At 41.6% G+C, this 26925-nt stretch overlaps 1 protein-coding gene across 3 annotated transcripts in view; it reads right to left on the bottom strand.

Annotated features, from left to right (window-relative positions):
* Nucleotides 1–18688: 18688 nt before the first annotated feature.
* FARS2 (phenylalanyl-tRNA synthetase 2, mitochondrial) overlaps nucleotides 18689–26925 on the bottom strand; it is a 551321-nt gene continuing 543084 nt past the window's right edge. For all 3 annotated transcript variants that reach the window (XM_088471693.1, XM_088471694.1, XM_088471695.1), the window contains one exon: nucleotides 18689–18979. In XM_088471693.1, the coding sequence (XP_088327819.1) occupies nucleotides 18841–18979 (139 nt within the window). In that variant the 3' untranslated portion in view covers nucleotides 18689–18840. The remainder of the gene's footprint in view (nucleotides 18980–26925) is intronic.

Consider the following 26925-nt stretch of genomic DNA (forward strand, 5'->3'; position numbering starts at 1 on the left):
TCTGCTGGTGGTGGTTGCACCAGAAATATGGATTCATGTCAACATCTAATACAGTTTAATTATTGTTGTCTTCATTTTAGCAACCTGCACCTTTCACAACCCGTGCAGCTCCTCTTTCCTGTCTGGGATGTCACTCTCTGCTCTGGTGCTTCTAGCAAACACTGGTCTATATCTCAGAAGTTTGATGCATCAACTGAGTGTGCTAGAAGCACCAGAGCAGAGACCCCCAGGCAGGAAAGAGGAACTGCAGGAATTATGACAGGTGCAGATTGAACGGGTTGGGTATGGGATACTCGGGAACCCGGTGGTCAGAATCCCAACGAGGAGAGGTGAGTATACCTAACTCTACCCTAACCCTCCTTCCCCAATGCCTAATCCTAACCTCCGTCCCTAGTGCCTAATCCTAACCTCCCCCTCCCCGGTGCCTAAACCTAACCATCCCCCTTTAGTGCCTAACCCTCCCCCCTTAGTGCCTAACCCTATCCCCTATTCTTTCCCCTAACCATGCTACTTACTTTCGGGAGCCCCGGTATTACGGTAAGTGTTGGTATTTTGGTGACGGCATTGTGAATGTCGAGGTCCGGCACATATTCCTAATGAACACTATTGGCTATAGGATTCAGATTGCTACAAGTGTTCCACAGTTGTTACAGGGCACCTAAAATGTCTAGAATGTCCTATGATTTCTGACAAACTGTTATTTATTTATTTTACAAATAAGAGCTCCAAGGTCGTATACTGCTATAAACCAAATGGACATTGTAAGGTGCTATGAATAGGCCATTAGGAATTTTAAATTATTATCTAGGATGTGTAATGTCTCTGTTATTGAGCTCTATATCATGACACACTGACACTGAGCAGTTCTGTATAGGTCATATGGCTTTTATTGGGCAATTCTTGAGTTTACTGTATCTAGTAAAAATTCACCATATGATTACAATCTGCTTTGACTGTTATTAATCTTTGCAGCTCAGGTTCCAGGAAAATTAAATTGAATTTACTGCTACAGTATGTAACCTTTGTTTGTATGAAGCAAATATAGAATCCCAGGAGTATCACCTAAATACAGCATGGAGTCTTTGTGTTTCACTTATATTTTTCAAATTACCTATCTATTTGTATCTGTGTTTGCTCATATGGATACATACAGCAGATTATACAATAGAGGGTGGTATATGTTGTCAACATTCATAATGTCAACATGGTTGTAATGTCAACATTGACCATGTCGGCATTCATCATGTCAACACTGACAAAATTGATTACAATTCCAACAAAATGTACAGTAAAGGGTACACAGAACATTACATTACAATACAGTAACCAAATTATAAACAGAGCACAAGTAACAATTAGCAACACAATTCTCCATACACAGTACAGCTCTGAAGGTGAAGGCTGTCATAGAAGTGCTATAGAAGAAGGCTGTGAAACAGTGGGGAGGAGGACCCTGCTCGAACTGTGTTTTTAGGATCCAAGGCCTCATTTGGCCCATGTTACCTATTTTTAATAAGTGTGCATAATCGTATAGCAGGTAAGAGCAAAGGCTTACCCTGTATTTAATACCAAAGCTCCTCTTTGCTGGTGGCAGTTGTTCGGTTTATTTAACCATGCATGCTCAAGTAACCGGTATGAGTCACGGGCGGCGATTCTCAGATTGGCGTATCTGGAGAGATCGGCCAGCGGTCTGTGACAAGTACGATTACGACATCGTAATTGTACAGTCGTTCCTGATCCAGGAATGGGATTGAAATGCCCGACATGAGGAGATCCCGACTGGGGTAGGTAAGTATACTAACCCTCCCCTGCCCCCCCCCTAACGCTCCCTTAGTGGTGCCTAACCCAAACCTCCCCCATTAGTGCCTAGCCCTAACCTCCTCCCCAGGGGTGCCTAAAGCTAACACCCCCTCCCTGCACCCTAAACCTAACCTCACTCTGGTGGTGCCTAACCCTAACCCTCCCTCCCAGGGGTGCCTAACCCTAATCTCCCCCCCAAACCTAACGCTAACCCCACTAGACTGCCTCATACTAACCCTCCTCCCCCCCCCCACGGCTAAGGGTGCCCGGACTTACCATCATTAGGGCTGGCGTCCTCGGCGTTCCATCATTGGGATTAACACCTATGTTACACCCCTTGCTGGGGCTGCCGGTCTCATCACTACATCCGCTGATCCCCTGTAGTGCCTACACTGAACGATATGTCGTTCAGTGTACGCACCCTCCATCATAGATGAACATGGCCAATCTGTCGTTATCGGCAGACTGACCTTCATGTTCAGGCGATGATAGATGTTGGAAACGACCAGCGGGAGCGCGCTTCTCTGGTCGTTTCCGACATTATAGTGCACACGATTAATGAGCGATTGAACGATTACGATGTTGTAATCGCTCATTAATATCACCAAGTGTGTATGCTGCTTTACTCACTCTTTTTTGTTTTGCTCCCAACTCTAAATCAGTCCCAATATATAATGACTATACTCTAGACATGGGCATCACTACTGTACCATAGGTGCTATGGGGCCCAGAGCTGAGGAGGGCCCATCTTCCTTATTAAAGTAACATGTGTTATATACATTTTTCACTTTTGGGTGGCCTTTACAAACTTTTGCTATGGGCCTTCAAATAGCTAGTTATGCCCCTGACTCTGGATATGTTCAAGAGGAACACTACAAAATTCATATTGTTCAATATTTCAGTGTAACTTCTCAAACATTTCAAACCTCATTGTGCTGGCAGAGAGTTTCAAAGCCATTTGTGAATTACATTTTCACATTGGGTTCATGGTGGGTGTTTTATGTCCAGTAAATGGTAAGTTTAGGAGATGCAGTTTACTATGTCGTATAATTCTGCATTAAAGATCTCAAATGGGACTCATACAATTGTTTTCAATCTATGCTAAATGCTTGAAGTAGGCTTTGTGCCCAGACAAGTTTACATGAAGCAGGTGAGAATAGAAGAATAATTAGCAATGTGTCCTCATGGTATCCAAACGTTTTATATTATTACTAGCTATTAACAGACATTCAAGGAAATGTACATATTCTGTCAGATAGCCTGTTAGTCTAAAATCAATATTTAAATAACTATTAATATATTTGTTATTTAAGTATTATAGATAACTTGTTGACACATTCCATAGGGCCAAATGTAATAGGGTGAGAGTCTAGAAAATGTGACAGATTTCTCACTATTTTTAAACTTGGTCAATGTAATTGAGTCCGAGAACAAAGCAGCCGAGCAAACTTGCATGTTTTTCAGACTCAATAAACTCTCACTATTTAAAATCTCATCCAGATGTTTTCCCATTTTGAAGATAAAACTCGACCAATGTAAGAGCTTATTGCTAAACCAGGGCCTTAACTAGGGTGGTGCGACCTGTGCTATGGCACAGGGCACAGCAGGGCAGGGGGCGCTGTTTGGGCCTGTCAATTTTCCTGTTTATTATCATTCTCACTTGTAGCTTCCTCTTCTTTTATCCCCATCATCTCCTGGCCTCCCCTATTTCTTCCCTGGCTCTTCCCAATGAGGCCATGGCCCTTTTTCAGGTGCACGATCTTATGTCCCTATTTAAAAAATGGGGGGAGGGGGGGCGCCAATGCTCTCTCTGGCACAGGGCACCAAAAAGTCTAGTTACGGCTCTGTGCTAAACTCTCACATTTTTAATACTCTCACCCTGTTACATTTGGCCCATAGTGCCTGAATCATAAATGCACACACACCTGTTTTATGGACAGATCTTGGCTGCCGGCATATGCTCCAAGAGACAGATGATTGCCAGTGGGGGAACCATTGTTACAGCTGCGGTCACAGAGTCAGAGCAGGGAGGGAGAATGGCCATCACACAGTGATCCCCTCCCAGGGGCCATCCTCTACAGCAGGCTTGGCCAACCTGTGGCTCTCCAGCTGTTGTGATATTACAAGTCCCTTCTCATAATAGTGCTGATTAAGACAGTTCAACTTAATGTCCACTTGGTGGGAAAGGATAATATTAAATTCCCCTCGCACTGGGTTAATCTATCAGATTATGCAGGGTCAGGTGTTATATTTATGCTGTAGTTCTAGCCTTTGTAGGAAATCAGTTAACCAGGCAGTTTTAGCTAGCCTCTCATGATTAGACTGGGACACAAGGGTAATAAGGTGGCCCCTGAGAATTGCCTTATAAGCATTTCACTGGGTACTATCAAGGTCGGGAGTAAGGATCGCATTGAAAACTCCTCCCACAATTAACTTACCCTGCCATATACCTGATAGAAGAGCATTAAGGTCTCTGTAAAATGTTTGTTGCCTGTACTGAGGGCATAGATGTTAATGAGAGTACACAACAAATTATTGTGTTTACCCACAATGATTAAATACTTGTCCTCCTTATTTCTATGGAGTGATAGAAGGTCAAAAGTTAAATGTCTGCCATGCCTCATCTCTACTGATTGTGACTACATACATAATGTGTCAGGGAAAATTCTTAGACTAGATCAGGGTGGAAGTGGGAAAGAAAATGAGTTTCCTGAAAGAAAACTAAGAGCCTGATTCAGCAAGGAACGCATATGAGAATTCGTACTTACCCGGCCGATGTTTTCGCAATGTGCGTGCACGGACTAGCCAGTGTGGGCGGGTCAGGATGTCCATCATGCAGACATTGGTCTCAGGGTAGACAGTTCACAGCAGTGAGGGATACAGGGATCCTGATGGGCACAGTGCCATAAAAAAAGGTTAAAGCAAGGAGGTCCATGTTCGGGTCTGAGGGAGGCTGCAGCAGTGAGAAACAAAATGGGTAAAAGGGTTATGCAGTCACTGTAGTGTTGCCGTAGTAATGCAGGTGTAATGTAATGACTGCAAATCCCAAGGGTGGCGCGGCAGGGAAGGGTGGTACTATGATGAAGCAATAGATGAACATCCGCAGAAGGTAGGGTGAAGACAACTTCAGGGAGAGAGAAAAAAAAGTCACTGAGAGGACTCACCCAAAACTGCAGTAAGCCGAGTAGACAAAGGAGCAAGTGGATTTGTAGGTGCAGGTCCAAAGTGGCGGTCGGCATCTAGAAAAGCAGTCTCATGCATTCAGGAAAGCTGTAAAGCCGTCCCTGCCTCTTCAACAGAAGCCCCCACGGCACTAGGTACTGCACTACAGTCACAGAGGTGTCCGGCGAAGGGATGGACATCGGAAGCCAACCATCAAATGATGGATGGGCTTCCACCGTAGAACCTGTTCGATGCCATGGTAACTAGCCATTGCATCAAAAGAATTTGCTGGAAAAAACTATTTATATGGTTTGTGCGTGCGCAATACCCCTGCAGCGCAGGCTAGCAGGAGGCGGGATCAGGGACTCAACTCAGGATCGGGGGCGATGTGGGATCTCTACTAAATGTGTAAGCTTTTAATGTAGTTGGGGAAAATAAGTAGATTACTGTACATTTTAATGGATTTCATGTTAAGATGGTTGTTATTTATTAAATAAAGTTTGGAGCTGTTCCTCTATAAGGAGACCCATTTATTGAATGTATACTGTATGCTGTACATTTAATGTTGGATCTAGTTTGGAGGCATAATTATGAAACATTGGGCCTGATTCAGAGGTGAATGTTAATGGTCCTTTGTACGCAGCTGCTACGTGAAAATATGTCACAGCCACCTGCAACTTTGCAAATCTAAGCATCTGTGTAAAATGTTGCAGCATCTGCGTACAAAGATGCAGCATCGGTCGCAGATCACTTGATTATCGGACGCTGGAGCCACATTTCTTGCATATGGGATTGCAGTTGGAGCGTATGACACGCACACAACACGGTTGCTATACAGTGTTCTTTGCCGCCAATACCCCTTGGTACCTCTCCCAAACGTCCCCTGTCAATCACACTGCATGCGACTTAGACACATGAGCAGTTTACTAATAATCACTCAACCCTGTAAACAGGCATAGCGTACATCTCTGAATCAGGCCCACAGATTTAATGTTGAGATTGATTGGAGTCACAGCTCCAAGAATAAGTATGCTATAGCAGTCAGGTCAACCGTCCCCTTTGGTGGGTCAGTAATCATTTTGTTGGACTGTCTCATGTTAGCAGAATTTTGGCATGATTGCAGGGAAGTTGGGAGGTGGGTCCTAGTTCATACTGCACTCCTCGTATAGAGGAAACTGCTGTCAGCTGTACATTACAGTGCAATTGCATAATGCTTATGCCATGCATGGTCATGACAGCACCGCCTCAACGGACATTGGTATCTGACTGCAATCAGTCCCCAGCATTGCAGGATGAACAGAGAGTTGGCTGCAAGTAGAGGATATTTTTTAATAGCATTTGATGGGGGAGCAATCACTATTACTGGGCAGCCTAAATCTTTATTATCAGTGTGGGTTGCAGTGGTAGTTTGCTACAGATATGATGATGAAAAGGGGTAAGGGAATAGAATGAGTGACACTGCATTTTATTTTATATATATATATATATATATATACACAGTCAGGTGCATAAATATTGGGACATTGATCATTTTTTGGGCCTAATTCAGACCCGCTCGCAAGCGCAGGACGCTCGCAAGCGGGTCGATGGTGCCCTAATGCGCATGCGCACAACGGAGGGAGCTCCGTCGTGCGCATGCGCGAGACCCGCATAGCGACAGCCAAGCTGTCGCTTCGGGTCTCGCTACAAAGGGGGCCCTTTGGTGGGCATGCCGGAGACGTGGCTGCCAGACGGAGGCGTTCCCATGGGAACGCCTACCGTCTGGGTCCGGCCTCACTGACATCACTAGTGATGTCAGTGGGAGTGATTTTGGCTCTGATAGAGCCAAAATCACTCCAGGGCTTGCGGCAGCGAGACCCTACCGCAGGGTCTCGTCGCAAGCCCGATGGTCGCGATGGTCTTGACCATCGCGACCATCATCATGGACGCTCGCATAAGCTGTGGGTGGTAACCCACAGCTATGCGTGCGTCCAAGAGGCCGCTCCATTTTTAGGTAGGAGGGCCCTGATTCAGAGCGAGCGCTCTGGTCAATGGAGAGGTATATATACAGTATATATATATATATACAGTCAGGTGCATAAATATTGGGACATTGACAGAATTTTCATATTTTGGTCTCTATTCACCACCACAATGGCTTTGAAATGAAACAAACAAGATGTGCTTTATGTGCTTTAACTGCAGACTTTCAGATTTAATTTGAGGGTAATTACATCCAAATCAGGTGAAAGGTGTAGGAATTACAACGGTTTCTATATGTGCCTCCCACTTTTTAAGGGGCCAAAAGTAATGGGACAAACTAAACAATCCTAAATCTAACTTTCACTTTTGAATACTTTGTTGCAAATCCTTTGCAGGCAATTACAGCCTGAAGTCTGGAACGCATAGGCATCACCAGACGCTGGGTTTCATCCCTGGTGATGCTCTGCCAGGCCTCTACTGCAAATGTTTCTGCTTGTTCTTGGGGCATTTTCCCTTCAGTTTTGTCTTCATCAAGTGAAATGCATGCTCAATCGGATTCAGGTCAGGGGATTGACTTGGCCATTGCATAACATTCCACTTTTTAGCCTTAAAAAACTCTTTGGTTGCTTTTGCAGTTTGCTTCGGGTCATTGTCCATCTGCACTGTGACCGCCGTCCAATGAGTTCTGAAGCATTTGACTGAATATGAGCATATACTATTGCCCAAAACACTTCAGAATTCATTCTGTTGCTTTTGTGAGCAGTCACATCATCAATAAATACAAGGGAACCAGTTCCATTGGCAGCCATACATGACACTACCACCACCATGCTTCACTGATGAGGTGGTATGTTTTGGATCATGAGCAGTTCCTTTCCTTCTCCATACTCTTCTCTTCCCATCACTCTGGTACAAGTTGATCTTTGTCTCATCTGTCCATAGGATGTTGTTCCAGAATTATAATGGCTTTTTTAGATGTTGTTTGGCAAACTCTAATCTGGTCTTCATGTTTTTGTGGCTCACCAATGGTTTACATCTTGTGGTGAACCCTCTATATTCACTCTTGTGAAGTCTTCTCTTGATTGTTGACTTTGACACATATACACCTACCTCCTGGAGAGTGTTCTTGATTTGGCCAACTTTTGTGAAGGGGTTTTTCTTCACCAGGGAAATAATTCTTCTGTCACCCACCACAGTTGTTTTCCGTGGTCTTCCGGGTCTTTTGGTGTTGCTGAGCTCTCCGATGCATTCTTTCTTTTTAAGAATGTTCCAAACAGTTGATTTGGCCACACCTAATGTTTTTGCAATCTCTCTGATGGGTTTGTTTTGATTTTTCAGCCTAATGATGGCTTGCTTCACTGATAGTGACAGCTCTTTGGATCTCATATTGAGAGCCAACAGCAACTGATTCCAAATGCAAATGTCACACCTAGAATCAACTCCAGACCTTTTACTTGCTTAATTGATAATGAAATAACGAGGGAATAGCCCACGCCTGTCCATGAAATAGCTTTTGAGTTGATAGTCCCATAACTTTTGGCCCCTTAAAAAGTGGGAGGCACATATAGAAACCGTTGTAATTCCTACACCGTTCACCTGATTTGGATGTAATTATCCTCAAATTAAATCTGAAAGTCTGCAGTTAAAGCACATCTTGTTTGTTTCATTTCAAAGCCATTGTGGTGGTGAATAGAGACCAAAATATGAAAATTCTGTCAATGTCCCAATATTTATGCACCTTACTGTATATATATATATATATATATATATATATATACTGTGTATATACCTCTCCATTGTCCAGTTCTGCACTCACATCAATATCTTCGTCTTTCAACATAAGGGTGCACATCAGCTGTGTGATCTGGATCTCCTCATACTCCAGCATAATATAGATAGGAAAGATAGCACTCACCAAATAACAGGATGCAGCTTAACACATTTAATAATCCATAAAGTCACCAATACAGTAACCGCAGCAATGTTTCAGTCCACACACAGACCTTTTCAAGCAATCCAGCGTGTCACCATAACAGGAAAGATCAAGTTTTAAAGTGTAAGTCCCATAAGGATCCACACCTACCTTTTACCAGCCGGCTCCTTAAGTACCATATGTCCACCTCCAGGTGCTGTCAATTCCGCGGCGTGCGTTCCAACACTGGAACGCGGAAGCCGGTATTGATCTCATCACCCTCTCTTTTAAAGGAGTGTAACTCGCGTTCCGAGTGGAACGCACAGACCGGAAGTGACGTCGCGGACCGTAAGTGACATCACTTCCCATTATACCATGCCCAGTATCATGGCAACCACTCGCAATCTGTATGCAAACTTCATAATGTCCCATGCTAAAATAGAAAGACACAAAGTTTATACAGAGACTATTATACTAGACCTAAAAAATCCATACTTATATATAGAGTTATCATTTCTTAAATCAAAGAGACTCATCCAGATCTACCCCACAGTACCAACCAGACTGACGTCTGTATTGGTTAAAACTATTGGGGACAATTAATCATATAAATATATTGATCTATAATATATCATCGCAATATGCATCATACAATATAGTCATTATTGATATTGGGGCCTTATACACCTCTATTGCTCATAGAGTAAGCATAAATCCATGTATACAATAATGGTGGGTAAGGACATATGTAGCCAGCTGGTTTTACAGTATTCATTCTTACATATGTAATCTATTATACCAATATTTCCCATATCAATATCAATTTACCAAAGACACCATAGACCTACACAATAGATTTTTATATATAGTTTTTTTTTTTTAAATAGATGGGCACTTGACAAAAAGTCATATACTCAGCAACCAATCAGTAGAGTATTAAGTGTTGGGTAAAGAATCCCATACACAAATACTTTATAAGGAAAACTTCAACTTTATTGTGGTAAAAATACACGTATGCTCATTAAGGCCTCTTGGCGCTATTGTGTCCAGTTTTTGGATCCATTGAGCCTATAATCTCCGTAGCAGCAATTCACGGTTACCTCCCCGTTGAGGTGGGGGGACCCAATCTATCAGTCTACATCTCAACATTTACACCTGATGGTCTATCTGTACCCAATGTCTCGCCACTGATTTATCCGAGGTACCATTTGTTAGGGCTGCTCGAATTGAGCTCCTGTGGTTCACCATGCGATCCCTAAAATTGTGGGTAGTGAGTCCTACATAGGCCAGTCCACAAGGACATGTGATCAAGTATATCACAAAATCCAAGTTACAATGGAGTCTAAATCGTATTGGTATCAAAATGCTACTATGTGGATGTGGGAAGTTCGGTCCAGCAACCATCGACCTGCATGTCATACAGTTAGTGCATTTAAAACACCCTTTTCTGGATGTCTTGAGCCATGAATCACCAGATTTTTCTTTTGATTGGGCCAGAGGGCGCATAAGCAATTGTGTTAGATTAGGGCCATGCCGATATGCCATAATGGGAGGTCTCTTCATCTCCTTTTTAAACACAGGATCTGTTGCCAAAATTGGACAGTGAAGTTTGATGGTCTTATTCACTACACTTGATCAGTTGTCATACCGACTGACATATACCATCCTCCCAATGCTTGCTGCATACTTTGTTGAAGGTGCACTAGCCATTTTCTGCATCGCTTTTACAAGACATCTTTCAATGGTAGTCCGCTTATAACCCCTTACCATAAACCGTTCTTTCATCTCACCAATTTGGCGCTCAGCTATCTCATCTTTAGTATTCAAATGCAAGATGCATAAGCATTGGGAGATGGGCAAACTCTACTTTAGTCTTGGTGGATGGTGGCTCGTTGCATACAATAGCGTATTATGGTCTGTGTCCTTTCTGAACAGTGTAGTATAGAGCTTTGAGCTCTTTTTATAAAAGTTAAATCCAGAAAATCTATAGATTGCTTATCAATCTTAGCCGTACATTTAACCGGACTGGATAATCCATTAAGGGCCTTAATCATCTCCCAAAACCTCTCCTCTGTATCATTCCATACTAAAAATATATCATCAATAAAACGATTGTACACTGTAATCATATCACCATACTGGGACAAAATATTCCTACATTCACATTTATACATGTAGAGATTTGCATACACCGGAGCTAAATTACTGCCCTTGGTGGTGCCAGTGCGCTGTTTAAAGTATTTGCCCCATACAAGAAATGGTTCTCCTTCAAGACAATCTCTAAAAGTTCCAATATGAATTCAATTGGTGGTCCCTTATGATCATACATAATGTCTCACGTAGCGCTTCTATCCCCGCCTCATGCGAAATAATGGTATATAAGGAATTAACATTGAGGGTAGCCAATAAACAATCGACATCTGTTGTAATCACATTTTTTATCTTATTCAGAAAATCCCCCATGTCCTTGAGATAACTAGGGGTCTGACAAACCAACGGTTGTAGGAAATTGTCAATGAATTGCGCTATGGGTTGTAATAATGAACCTTGAGATGAAATTATCAGACGCCCTGGTGGATCTTTCAGTGTCTTATGGACTTTCGTACAGTATGGGAGATTTAGGATGTTCAATCAGCAAAAAATTGCTAACTATCTCATCAGCCATCCACAATTTACTGCTCTTTGGATACATGTATCAATTTTCTTTAATCTTGTGTATAGGTTTAAGGTACCACTGCACATGGTATAAGTCTCAGTATCAGCCAATTGGCGTCGTATCTCAGATTCATAATCAGTCCAATTCATTACAACCACCGCTCCCCCCTTAAACACTGGACATATCACCAGATATTTATTACTCATCAGTGATTTCAATGCAGATCTTTGTTGACTACTCAGATTGTCATATACAGTCTGTTCCTTATTATTGATGACCTCCCCTTCTGTCATTCTCATAAAGGTTTTAATACTCGCATTGGACGATTGGGGATCAAAGCATCTTGGCTTCTTAAATGGGGTGTTAATGTTTAAATAATTCAAAGCAGAGTTAGCAAAAAACTCACGTAATCAGAGGTTTCTACCAAACCTATAATGATCCACATGTAATTGAATTGGATAATGTTTTAGGGTTGGTACAAAACTCAGTCCTAATGACAATAGTGACATCTCAGCCGGGGACAGTTGGTGATTTGACAGGATAAAGATTAAATTCATGTCCGTCTCCTGCGGCCCCTTCTCTTTGAACCCATCCCTCTGCGGATGCGGTCTATTTCTTTTGGGTTTAGGGTTCCTCTCTCTGCCCCTACTCCCTGGCCTAAAAAAACACTCGGGGGTAAGGTATCAGATTGGTCCGTATCTAAGGCAGTCACAAATGAGGCCATATCTATGGTCTCAAACACCCTAGTCCTATCTACCCTTGGTGTTCTAGAATATCTTTTATGATTCGTATCCCGTTAACCACCTGTAGACCTGATGGTTTTTATAATCGTTATTGACGGTGTTTAATTTTTTCCTTTTGAAGGAAATCAGATCATTCCTATAAACATCTATCTGGGTTTGCAATCTGTTGCACCAGTTTTCACTTTTGTCATTATCCAACTGTTGTGAGTTTTTTCAAACTGACCAATATCTTCACGGACCTGCAATAATTCCACACCTACCTCTTCAATAACCAATAACATTAGATCTAGCGCACATTTGTTTAACACCCTGCACCATTTAGTGCAAAATTTGGGGCTATTGCATCCTATTGTCAGAACTTTATTGACCCTAAACCCACAAGGTATTTTTTGGGATCTATAATATTCCGACAGAAATTGTCCGTGCAGTCAGGTCAGTTTCATGTTTATTTCAAACATAAAAGATTAAAGTACAAATCAATCGGTTTTCAGCATGCAATATACCTCGTGATTTTAGGGTCAATAATGTTCAGAGCTACATGCCTTTTACTTTAAGCTTTTTTATTTTTTTGATAAGTCTGTAGCAATATTCCAGAGTATGTTTTCAGGTTGCAAAACTTTCACCCATGCAGACTTCCTCCGGTTTGACTGCTTTCTTTTAGCAGCATTTTTTTTTTACAACAATTAAAGTCACCACACAACCTCCCTCACCAGAGTATCAGCCTCTTTTATGGACAAATTAGACCAGTGACTTAAATAGTAATTCTGATTTAACCATCTATGTTCAAGTATATGGCTATCCTTAGAACCTTGACTGTTACTGTGTCTTCAGGACTAAGTTTGGGAAACACCAGACTAGACAAATTGTCAGCCACTAAACAGAAACCATGGTCATTCTTCTCTCTTCTTCATATGTTTGTCCTTAAGATACTGATGTAACTAGAGTTTATCATCCTCCAAAGCTTTTGGAACGCCCTGGTTGGCCCGTCTCATGAAAAGTTTGTTTTTCAATTTATTTTGTGGACGCTCCCTGACTGATAACTCATAAAATGTCTCTGGTGGTCTAATGGTGACTTAACTGCTATGGTGGGTCTGGTGGCTCCAGTGGTGTTTTTCAGGGTCCAGTGGTGATGTCCTGATGCCTTCCAGTGGATCCTGTTGTGAGTATTGCTAACCCTCCCCTCCCCTCCCCCTAGTGCCTAACCCTAACCCTTCCATAGAGTAACCCTCCACTGACACAGCCTAACCATCACCTTCCACTCCCTGCAAAATGTGACATTCAGTTATCGACATTGTGAACCTGTCGACATTTTGCGGATACTGACATGCACAATGTCGACATTATGACAATATCCTGCTTTAAAAATAGCCAAGCTGGGTTGCAGTGTCTGAATTGGTTCTTCAAAGACAAATAATCTCCTTGACTTTAACATCCCTGTCTTTTATCCACTAAACACCAGTCTGCAGCACATGAAGGTGCTTCTCTTTTCCCACCAAAGCATTAATGAAGCGTCTCAGTTATACTGTACCTTCAGCTTGTTGTGCATATTCTGTATGCTTCACAATCAGATCAGACACTCTCTCCAATTCACATTCTGCAAGTTCATTTGTGAGGCATGAAATATAGAATATTTTTCTTTCAGTTGCAGAATTGGTTTTACTCTGATGTCATTTTATACATTCCCTTAAATTTTCCACTTCTTGCTGAAGCATAAAACATTTGTGATTCAAATGAATAATTTCTCTCTCTTTCTCTGCAGGGACACACCATTTTCAGTCTCTCAGAATAGTATATTTCATCCTCCTCAAGTTTAGCCGTAACTGCCATCTTATGCCTGTCTCCTTCCAAGCATTGACCGCTTTCTATTTATCTTTTTGGCTCTGCAAAATAGATTATTTAAAAGCCTTAATTTCACACAGTCATTCTTTTCCCTTGTATAAATGATACTGTTAAGGAAGATAAAGGCCCACACACAAGCGGCTGATTGCCGCAATTCTGCGATCCACAGATGCTGGGTCGGATTTGCCGATCTTGATCAAAATATAATCGTGATTTGCAAATCAATGACTTTTAACATGTAGAATTTCACAGATCCGCCGGTGGTTCGGCAAACATCGATGGCCATTTTGGATCCTATCAAAGGATCGGGCAATCTGTCACTTGATGTTTGGGCCCCTTAAGTCGCTTGGCAATTTTTCAACAATTTGATCTTGCAACATTTTCTCTTCAGCAAACTGTTTTTAAGCCAACTATCTTAACCTCAAAGATGTAGTCCACTCCAGGCAGACTCAGCAACATAGTATTAAGGTGCCTATCCATTAGGCGACCTGAAAGTCTGAACGTCTAGCGTTCAGACCTTCAGGTCACCGAGGTGCGGTCTTCGTACTGAACGTCATTCAGTGAACGAGCCCGACCTCCTATCTCTGAACATGCCGAACCTGACGCTCGTCGTCAGGTTGACGGGCATGTTCAGAAGACAGTCGGGGATGGCAAGGACTCAGCGAGCACGCACATTGCTGGTCCTTGCCGGCTATCCTTTACCCGACTTTGTGAACAATGCGACCAAAACCTCCTGGTTTTGGTCGGATTGTTCACAAAGTCAGGTAATGGATAGGCCCCTTTAGACTGACAACATATGTTCTTAGATTTACTTTCCTGTTACATTTTAGACGTATCTTTCTCTGAAACATCACTTTGCAACTCAGGATCTTGAAGAGAATCATCTTACATCATACCAAATAGAGGCTTAAATAACTTTAAATTGCCTCATTTAGGAGCCTATTCATGATGTTAATTATCGGGGTCCGAACGGACCCTGATAATTAACATTCTAACTCACCGTGGCTGCCGCTCTGGCGCGATGACAGCTGTTGTGAAATCAGCTGTCCCTGCGAACGGCTTCACTGCTCCTTTCGGAACCAGACAGGGGCAGAGCGATCCGAAAGGATCCCTCTTCTCAACCTGGACCTCCTTTCCATAGGTAAGGAGCGGGTTCCGAGCCCAGCGCAGGAGCATTCGCCATCCCGAAGTCTAGCTCTGAAAATATCATTTTTCGGAGCTTGATTAATTTTGTTACACAAAAGAAAGGTAAGTAGGAGATATCTCTGATATCTCCTGCTTTACCTTCTTGATGAATGGCCGGATAGCTTAAGTTTTACAATTGCAGATGAGAATGTGCATTTTCACCTGCTTTTGTAAAAATGAAGTTATGATGAATAGGCTCATAATTTTAATGTCCAGATTGTAGACTCCAGTCCTGGCTTTGAGCTTCTGAAACATTTACAGTCCAAGCTGTCTCCCTTATCACGAGAAATGCTTCTTTTTATTCCCATATTTTATCTGCACACAGTATTAACAGGTAACAACTTATTTCGTTGTACTGTAGAAAAACATTGTCTTCAGAGAGTGTCTTAACCCTGCGTCAGGCGCAAGCTGGCCTGACAGGTGCCACAAAGCTGTTCTCGCTCACCTCTCCGCCGCAAGGGGGCGCAGGGGCCTGCCCCTCCTAGTACCTTCCTATCTCTAGGTGCTGTTTGAAACCCACCTAGTCAGTTTTCCCGCTGCCTGCGTGGAGTGCAGTAGTGACCTTCCTGGCTCATTGCGGCCGAACTCGTCCGACTTTTAAAGGTACGTATTTCTTTTTATTTTCTCACAATTCTGTGTATTTTGCTCATTTTATGAATGAAAATTACAAAGGTTGTGGGTATTTTGCGGAAATAGGTAGGTTTGTCCAGGGTGGCCTCTTAGGCACACTGCGCCTCTTAAAATTTAGTATTTTTTGTTTTACTTGCTTTAAGGTTAATAAATGTGGTTTTGGGAATCAGATTTCCATATATTCTCTTTGTATATCCTAATGAAGGTCACTGATCACTTTAAGAACGTTAGAATTGAGTTAATTAGGTGCTAATGACGATTTTATAACAGGAACCTGTCAGGCGCACTGCGCCCGAACCTGGTAGTCCCAGAGGTGCGCCTGAAGCAGGGTTAAACACAACTAACCACTTCACAGAGCAAGTTTTGCACTGCAAATATCAGCATGCAGCATGATAACTGGACCACACCCAAACCCTGGGCAGACTCACTTATCATCTTCAGCAGGAATAGAGTTATCTTCCTGTTTGGTCTGAAAACTCATCAGTTACTTTCTTTGAAAAAATAAAAAGAATAGCCAGCTTTCCGCTGCACGTGAGCAGTTTCACAAACACCAAGGTTATCTTCTGCTTCTCTAAAGACACTACGATTATATGTCCACAAACTTGCTTTCTGGATAATTTTGCATAACTTTTAAAAAGTTCACATATGCATAATTTTGTCTGTGTAAACAACACTTCATATTGACTTTAATCATTATCCACTTCCCTGGATTTTCTGGCATTTTCAGGCGCAATCTGCTGGTTTTTCTGCTGTAATTCTCCTATTCTCTGCCTAGATCTTATGTGCAAGCAAGTTCTCCACCAATTGTAAAAAAAAAACTCCTCTCAGGTAGTTTGGTGACTGGTCAGCTGTACAGTGCCGCCGGTCTCAATATCGACATCCAAATCTCGATAAGGGACTTTAGATAGGTGTCGAAATACCAACACCTATCTTAATCCCGACGCCAGAAGGCCAGAAAGATTGCCGAAAGATGGCAAACGGAACGAGGTAAGTCCGGGGCGCCCCCTTAGCGCTACCCGTGGGTGGGGGGAAGGTAGATTTAGGGAGCGTAGCAGGGTTAGGTTTTGGGGGGGTAGGTTAGGGTTAGGCACCCTTAGGGGGGAGGGTTAGGGTTATGCACCACTGGGGAGGGTTAGGGTGCTGGGAGGGTTGGCTACAAGAAGGGAGGGTAAGTATACTTATCTGACCCCTCTCGGGATACCAACCATCGGGATGCCGATATCAGTATTCTCACAGGAGGCATCCCGACAGCCGGCACTACATACCCATTCCGTACTAACAATAAGGGTTTCAGCATAAGAAAAAAAAACGTTAGCCTCCATTCTGGGCACTACCTAACTGCTTGATCCCTTACTATCCAGTGGACAGCTAGAGGGCAAATGATAATAGCCTGCAATATGTAGGCGAGTATGCCCGATGTTTTAAAGGAGCAATTTAAAAATCAAAACCAGGTTGGTTTTGCCTTTTAAATAATTGCCCCTTTAAAACATCGGGCATACTCGCAGATGCCTGAAAATCCCAGTTTATTAACATTTACCCCTAGTCTGTTTACCACCCTTTTAATAGGTTTGCCAAACCTTTTTCAGTAGTGTTGCCACAAAGTCATCATATATGTGCCATCATGTTGAATATGATGAAGAAATACTGTTGGGGATATGACAAGAGTAAGTATTATGAATAGGCTGTTAAGGCATAAAAGTGCTAACTTCTAAGGAATGTTATGGGAAAAGCATGTTTATTATGGATGTATTAGAGGTCCAAACCAATGTCTTCTTTAGTGTCCCATGGGGTGATGATTTGGATCTGCATAGTCATACAGAGTCCTACACTGCAGAACAACTACAGATTGTAGAAAACAGAGAGTAGATAATAGACCCATGTATGTGTAATAACAGATTACTAAAATCATGTCATAACTGTTTCTTTTACATTTTTTTGTAAACACACACAGTAATGCTGGGCATCCACAGCCAGATAAAATGTCTGTCAGACCGACAGACATTTTATCTGGCAGCCTGCCAGCCGCAGATGTCACCGGCATACACTGTGAGATTTCTCTCACAGTGTATAGCCCGACATCCGCACTCCGCCCCCAGGGGAGGAGACATTTCCCTGTTCCTTCCGTAGGAAGGAACACAGGAAATGTCTGTCTGTCGGCCGCGCTGGGCATACACTGCCCGATGCGGCCGACAGTTTACCGGGTAAATATCGCATCGGACGGGCATGCAGGACAATCCTGCATGCCCGACCGAGGAATATTTAACCCTCGGTCGCCCGCGCACATGCTACAATTATCGGGGCGATCCGCCGATGTCAGGCGGATCGCCCGATAATTGTAGCGTGTATGGCCAGCATTACACTTACTGTATAAAGATCACATAGGAAACATGTGTTCCTGCAATGCAGGAGGAGTGGTGAGGAATATGAACTATGAAGCTTAAGAACTGACTTAAGTGAATAAGCATTGATCCTGATATAGTAATCAAAATGTCAGTGACAAGGTGTATATATGAAATGTCCAATTACAGGAAATGTACTGTATGTACTGATTTTCTAAGTGTCATATCCGAGTGAGTGAAATATTTGTGTAGCATTGCCAAAAGTGATTGATGTCTTGCATCTGGATGACTGTTGACAATAATGGCTAGGTCATGGTTATTATAAAGCCCCCTCACCTTCCTATGTACTGTAAACAACAGATATAATCTGCTAATGTACAACGTTAACTGTTCAAGCAAGATGATCTCAGGTTTGCTGAATTTCATTGTGTTAAATAAAAATAAAAGACATGACAACTGCCACTGAATAGTTATTTTAATATATAATAAACTTAGTATATCCTCATTATCAGATTATATTTACATTATTTTATTTTTGCAAAGAAAATGTGAAATTCATATAAAATTGCAAGAAAAAAGCAATGCATATTAAGAGTAATAACTGAAGTCTTGTTAAAATCTTCCTTCAACGCCCAACTCCGCTATTGCCGATGTTCCAATGTTTTTATGTACTAAATTGATCTCTGACTGTGTCAGAGTACGCTCCATGTGTCGATATTTAATGCGATAACAATGACTAACACGCAGGGTCCTGGAAGAGAAAAATCAGATAATTAAAAAATGCAGAACGCACTGAAAAGCGGTGAGCATGGTATTAGGCATACTGTAACACTTGTATGAAAACCTGCAGATGGGATGACCAAATTCTATGTCTATGAGTGAGTATATAATTTTTCTTTTGGTAAATAATGATTTTCCATAGCTACAGTAAAATTAACTTTTACTTTACCTTTACCGATTAATATGTTTGAGTTTTGGCGTGCTTTGTACCAATAAATTGTTTGAAAATCATTAACATTTTTCATTTGTCTTAGTTTGGAGATAAATTTGCATACAATTATGTGAATGGCAATTAGCCTTCCCTTTGCTTACACCCAGCATTTGTCTATGCACTTGGCGTACATACTAAGCACTACATGGTTCAGAGTCATTAGTGTGAAAAACGAGCTTCCAGCACATGTGCACAAGCGTTCAAGGGTTAGGCAAATCTGAGTCTGGATATACACATACAAGACACCCAACCTGCATAACCTTTACAAAAGATGGCACCAACCTAGAGCTATACTTTATATTGTAAGTTAGACTAAATCACATATGCAGCACTAGGCATACAAACATTGTTTACACAACTTTATTTAACTATTCTTTTTTTTCAAAGTTGTAACATACAGTACTTGCCTATTCCCCAGGAATGGCCGGGAGGCTGCCGAAATCAGGGGGCGCACCCGGCCACCTGGAAAAATAGTCAAGTATCCTGCGTCCTCCTCCAATGCCTGCACCCCTCTGCAGCCCTTCCTCCACCCACTCACCCCCCCTTCCCCTGCAGCCTCCCACTTACAAAGCACAAGTGGGCAGTCCGTGGGGCCAATGACGCGTTTCACTGCGAATTGCGTCATCATAGCCCATCCCCCCACTATACAATGCCTGTTTTCTCTACACTGTTGTATAGCAGGGCCATGATGACGCAATCTTGCTGCCATGCCCCCTGCACCACCCACTTTCCCGGCCTCCACGCCCCCTTCCTGCCGACCAGGCTCCAAAGTCGGTAACTATGAGTTGTAACTATCCATAAGAACTTCTAAGAGTGGGATTAAAGTATCGTGGTAAAACGTGGTAAAGATTATACAAATTTTAAGAAAACAAACAAGAAATTTAAATTAATTTTTAATATTAGATTTTTAGATAATACTGTACCATCTTATATGTAAGATCACTATTTTAAACTAGTGCATGCTGATTTTTGTAAACCAAGACTGTATGATATTTTCTCATTTCTACATTCAGTACAAGACATCCATGATTGGCTGTACTGGACCAGAAAAACAAGTGCCTAAATAGGGCCATTAGTGTTGTGACAACCTTACTGTACACTGGCCCTGATTCAGAGGCGCTTGCTATTTGCATTTTCTTTTTCACCAGCCTCCAGGCCGCTTGCTAAGCTGTGGGTGACCACCCACAGCTTTAGCGGGCGGCCTGGTGATGGTCGCGATTATCGGGCTTGTGAAGAGACCCTTGTGGTAGGGTCTCATCCACCGCAAGCCCCAGTGAACTTCCTGCTCTAATAGAGCAGGAAGTTCACTACTGACATCACTGGTGATATCAGTAGGGCCACCCACAAACGGCCCCCCATTTGTCCAGCCACCCCCCTGCACCCCTACAAAATGGGGCGAGCTGTCAATCACAATCGTCAGCCGCCCCGTCTTGTAGTGATTCCCACAGCGAGTGAAAATTCACTCGCTACGGGGCTCGCGCATGCGCAGTGCGACTGTCCGGCCATCGACCCGATTGCAAGCGGGTCTGAATCAGGCCCACTATCACCAAGCAGCACATGTAAACTTGCCGACTTTATTTGAACCTCCTTCGGGAGGAGGAGGAGTAGGTGGTACCACATTTCCATCATTGCGGCCTTGCCACCCAATGTTTCATGTCACAATCGTCACAATCGTAACATTTTAAAGTGGGGCAGGGCTAGGACTAGGATAGCAGGGGGGCAGGACTAGGAAGACAATTCAATGTTAATCGCTTCTTCCAATATCCCGGCCACCTACTTCAGTCGGGAAGTGGGTGGAACCACTAGACTGGCCAACTCTGTTGGGAGGCTGGGAGACAGGAGACCCTCCCAATTCAAGGCCTCTCCCAGAATTTCCGGGTAGAGATGGCAAGTATGCATAAAAATGTTACCTGCATCTAGGTTTATTAGCAATCTCAGAAATAGTTACATCTTCAAAGGCATATTTGTATATGAAGTCTTCATTGTTTCACTTGAGCGGTCATACTATTTGATAACTAGAGGATACATTTCAAATCAACCTCATCTTCCAACTAAAGAGGCACTTAAGGCTTTTAGGTATATCTTAAAAACTTTATACATTAGAATACGGTACACTATGTCTTGTGATTTTAGAGTATGTTCTTTCCAGTCATTGTTTATTTTTATCTATTCATCTCTGTCTATCACTAAGAATACTTTATTTACAGTAATTGCCAAATCTTATACCTTAGATTTTGAGATATAAAAATAACAAAGATAAAATTTGTCAAAATAAGTGCATGCAATTAATATGGCTGAAGTCTTCTTCAAATTTGATGGTCTATATATTAAACAGAGATCAGCCTTTCTCTGGCAAAAAAGGTGTTTTCAAAGGAGTTACTGTAAGGTTATCCTGCCTATATGCTAGGTTTCTCTGGTGAAAGCTCCCCCCATGGTTTGGTAAGCCTACTTTCGAATGATTGATAGTAGGGACAGGACACAGAAAAATGGAATTAAATCAATTATTTCAAGTTGATTAGTCATTTTTTATTTACTTTTTTTAAATTGGATTTGGAACTGGAAGCCTAAGCTTCACTTGTGTGAAATGGTTTGTGCATGCAAAGATGTATGCAGGACTGGCTGACAAAGCACAAAGACTATTCCTGCTGCTGCTAACCAGTATCGCCATGGGGTTAAGTATCTCTTAACTGTCCCAGTGACATTTTATTATCACATTTTGGTAATAACTGATTTTTCTCATAGCAAGAGAAAAGTTTTGTTATTGCTGCATCTTATATAATAAATAAATATATTAGTTAGACCTGATTGGAATTGGTGCAGGAAACTCTTGGTTTGTTATGTTATCGATGGTTGCAAGGTACTGAACTTAAACCAACAACTCACTAAAACAATTCTCCAAGGAAATGTAAAAAATTGAGTTGTAACAGATATTGTACGGGAACGATCAGTTGGAACAACAATTCATATGGCCAACCTTCCACCCTATTTGTCTCACTGGTTTTTGCCTAAAGCTGGGTACGTACTATACAATGTAATGTACAATATATCTTTCAGATGCGGATCGGAATGATATATCGTACATATCGTATAGTGTGTACAGCTGATCCGTGATTCATTGCATCGTCCCATCTGCTGTCCTGTACGTCAGATGGGACAATGCCATGAATGACGCTGTGCAGTTACATGCAGCATGTAATGATACATTGCGCCGTCGTACGACTGATTGTGCAGGGTGTTCGGCACGTATGATGTATCGTTACATTGCGTTGCACCATCGTATGGTGTATACCCAGCTTTACTCTGAATCATCAGTTAAGCTGACCATACACACTAATAATTTGGCCACAAAAGTGTTTAGAAAAATAATTTATTTTCATTTATTTATATTGTGGCAACCATATTACACAACACTATATTGAGACTATGTCATCATCGAGATACAGTTAGTCAGCTGTTCTTGCTACATTTATTTTTAAGTCATTCTCTCTCCCCAAGAATAAAAACTGCGCCCCCTCTGTTTTTCCCTATTATTTAAGGGCTAAGCCCACTCTTTTCCCAATAATGTGGGGAGGGCTTATTACAGTTCATATTAGCATGAAAGATTTGTGGCACAAAATGTAAAAACTATGAAATAGTTAAGCTGGAAATTAGGACACAATATTCAGTTTTTATTGCAACCACAGTTATTTCAGTGCAATATTTCAGTAATTAACTTCACACTTAGAATTATGTTTCTGAAAACAGCATAATTTATTTGTCAAATAGAATCTATAAAAGCAGCATAGATCCTGTGGCGGGTATGAGCAACCTGCTGGCTGGCATTTAGCACACCTCCATTATGCACATGCTGTATACACATCATCAGCCTACACTCTACTAAGCAAATAAAAACGGTGGTGAATGTTATAGAAAAATAAACTACTTCAAATTTTATATTTTTCCATAAACAAGTCTGTCCTTTTATTGGCTGATAGCTGTTCAGTTTCCAGTCATGAAATTGTCTCTGATTTGCAGGAATCAGCCAGTGATTAAACAAATATCTTGCTCAGGTCCATTTTACACAAGACTAAAGGTGCGTACACACGGACAGATAGATCATTGCGATATGAACGATAACGATATCGTTTAAAGATATATTGTTCATATCGTTTATTTTTATGCAGTGAACGACCAACGATGCGCGTTCACGCATGAACGATAACGATATCTATGATCGTCCGTACATGCAGGCCAATCTGGACGATATCGTCAACTTTGCATGTTCAGAGATGTGGCAGGATGACTCACTGAAAGATATCTTTGAAATATATCTTTCAAAGATCAAAGATCTCTTCAAAGAGATCTTTGAAAGATATATTTCAAAGATATCTTTCAGTGAGTCATCCTGCCACATCTCTGAACATGCAAAGTTGACGATATCGTTCATGGAGGAATGCGCATCGTTGGTCGTTCACTGAATAAAAATGAACGATATATCGCTGAACGATATCGTTATCGTTCATATCGTAACGATATATCTGTCCGTGTGTACGCACCTTTAGAATAAACAGTGGGAGAGTGTGAATTCATAAAACCAGGTAACGAAGGCAGGAATCATTTTCAGATATCCCTCAATAATGCCTAAAATATTAATATATTAGCAAAGTTTATATACAGAGTGGCTGTAAATAAACTTCCACTATTCAAAGCTGTCTGTAGCTTGATCTAACAACCAAACTTATCATAACATGGGAAGCGCCATATTCCGGCTAACGGCGACTTTTTGCACTAAAATGCTTCCCATGTCCTAATTTGTCTCCTTACCAAATTTAATGAAATTCTGGTAGTGAGTTCAGGTTACAGATGTCTCTGAATAGGGGTCATTTAATTATGGCCAATTTGTATGTTGCTCTTTTAGCCATGCCAGGAATAACCCTTTCAATGCGGAGGTTTCTAAAGGCCCTTAACAGCTAGCATTGCATTATACATCCGTGACATTCAAACACGACTGCGAGGATACTCTACTAAGCCTCATGATTTCACTTGGAGTAAGCACCATAAACAAAGAGGACGGGTTTGGAAAATGACATTACTTTACAAATGCCAGTGGGCTAATTGGAATCAAGATAATGCATTCTCATATGCGGCTGCATAGTAAATGATGCTAAAGGATTTGAGGCCTAAAGCTGGGTACACACTACACTATGTGTGTACCCAGCGATAGAACAACCCAATGTAATGATACAAAGCGCACGCTGTACACACTACACGATTTGGTTGTACGATGGTGCGATGTATCATTCCATGCTGCATGTAGCATCATGGCAATGTACAAAACAGCAAATGGGAAGGGGCAATGAAAGATTATCGCAAATTACGGAATGAGCGTACACACTACACGATCCGTACGATATATCGTTCCGACCTGTGCCGGAACGATATATCATACGACATATCGTGCAGTGTGTACCCAGCTTAACAGTTCCACTGTGATGGAATGATACTGGTCTATTTATATAAGAGATTAATACTAAAGATCTACGTGGAGTCAGGCTTAATGAGTTGGTGACGTTTATCTCTTACAGGAATTCCTGTTGCTTTCATCTGATGTTTCACACAGAAAAATATTTATATTAATTTCCACAGAACATCCTGCAGTTAGACATGACTATGCTGTTATGCTTAGGTGTGGTATAAGAGATAGACAGTAATTAGATAGACAATGTCTAGGTAGACACCAGATGTTAGACAGACAAAAGGTCGATAGGGACAAAAGTTTGACACACAAAAGGTCGACAGGGTCAAAAGGTCAACACAAAAAATTATTGACACTTTATTTTTTCTAGCCCTAATCGTCACCCTAACCCTCAGGATAGGTGCCTGACCTTAACCGTCCCTTCTAGTGCCTAACCCTAAACCTTACCCCTAAAAAACAAAAAAATAAATCATGTGTCAACCTTTTTTTGTGTTGACTTTTTGACCTGGTCGGCCATTTGTCCCTGTCAAACTTTTGTCTGTCCAACATCTGTCTAACATCTGGTGTCTATCTAATTACTGTCTATCTACAGTCTGGAACCCGTTATGCTTGGCCATGTGTGCAGTTAGACATGACTATGTTGTCATGCTTGGCCGTGTGTGCAGTTACAAATGACTATGCTATAATCCTTGGCCATGTGTGCAGTTAGACATGACTATGTTGTTATGCTTGGCCATGTGCGCAGTTAGACATGACAATGCTAAATGCTTGGCCATGTGTGTAGTTAGACATGACTATGCTGTAATGATTGGCCATGTATGTAGTTAGACATGACTATGCTGTAATGATTGGCCATGTGTGCAGTTAGACATGACTCTGCTGTTATGTTAGGCCATGTTTGATTCCTGTACTACTTTTTGGTTTTAAATAAAAGGATGACCTCTCCACAATTTGTTTCCCAAAAGTTGTGCATATTAAAATTACAATATCTATTAGGAAAAATTTACACCAAAATATTATATTGATTTCAAGACTTACAGTACATAAAGAAATATAGTAAATCCTATCGATAACCGATTAAAACCTCTTGCAATCCTGTCTATACCTTCTAAAATCCTGCCTATACCTTCTAAAATTGTCGCTATTTAGCAGTAAATAAATGCCTTCAGACTTTGAATGTGGTTCCAAAGCACAAAAAGTTATTATCCAATATAAAAACAGATGGTTACATGCTGTGATCTAAAGACAATTAGCGCAAATAAATCATACAGACCCAATTTATAGTTGTCATATACGCAAGCGCTCTGGGCCCAGATACCGGCATCAGCATTAGAAACCTCCATGAACAGCAAAGCAAGAAGACTCAAGATTGGGGTCAGAGAGCGCACATATATACTCTTGCAGAGATAGGTAATACAATAGACAAGTTTGACATGATTCCATTGGTTCTTCTTAAAGGTGCTTTTGTTACAGGATAGTTCATAGGTCAATTCAAATAGACACAAACAGCCTCCAACCGCCCTGTGTGTCCTTTTTCCCGCTGCATGCTAATCTAAGCTGCTAACATTACAGTGTACGTTTTAATGTTTTAACTCTCTATAGTCCATAGTTTGCAGACGCATGTTCCGATCTTCTCAACGATGATACCGGAAATCTGTTGAGACACAGTAGATCAGTACAACACCAAACACGGACTGCTTACCATGTACTAAACCTTAGATATCAAATAATCTTTATTTCACAACATTAATAATTACTGAATAAACCTTGAATATTACACTTTAATACTAGGGAACCTTTTATGTAAGTGTGCAGTGTGTAAGTATTGGGGAATTGAGAAAAGACGCTAGTTAGCGCTGTGTGACTATGTGTTTTATGGAGTACACTATGGTACGTGTTTTGCAGGGATAATCATTTTATATGTTTTAGTGACTGTCTGTATTTACATGGTGAGGACTTTTAACTGCTTTCAATTGCGTGGGAGTCGCACGACGCTAAATAATAGCATCGCCATATGTACATATAATGGCGAGTTTCACAAAAATGGCACTGGGCGGCCAGTCGCAAAATGGCGTCTCATTGCCATTCTCAAAATGGTGTTCCGCAGATCTAATTTTAAACTGATCCTGTCTCAGCCAATTATCCGGCTTCGACAGTCCACCCTTGATAGCAAACAACATGCTATCATACTCTGATTTTATAATTAATTTAGGCTTACACTTTGACATATCATTTAATGTTATATTATGGG

Source organism: Taudactylus pleione, unplaced genomic scaffold (genome assembly GCF_031769625.1).
Source record: "Taudactylus pleione unplaced genomic scaffold, aTauple2 ptg000116l, whole genome shotgun sequence".
Classification (NCBI taxonomy): domain Eukaryota; kingdom Metazoa; phylum Chordata; class Amphibia; order Anura; family Myobatrachidae; genus Taudactylus; species Taudactylus pleione.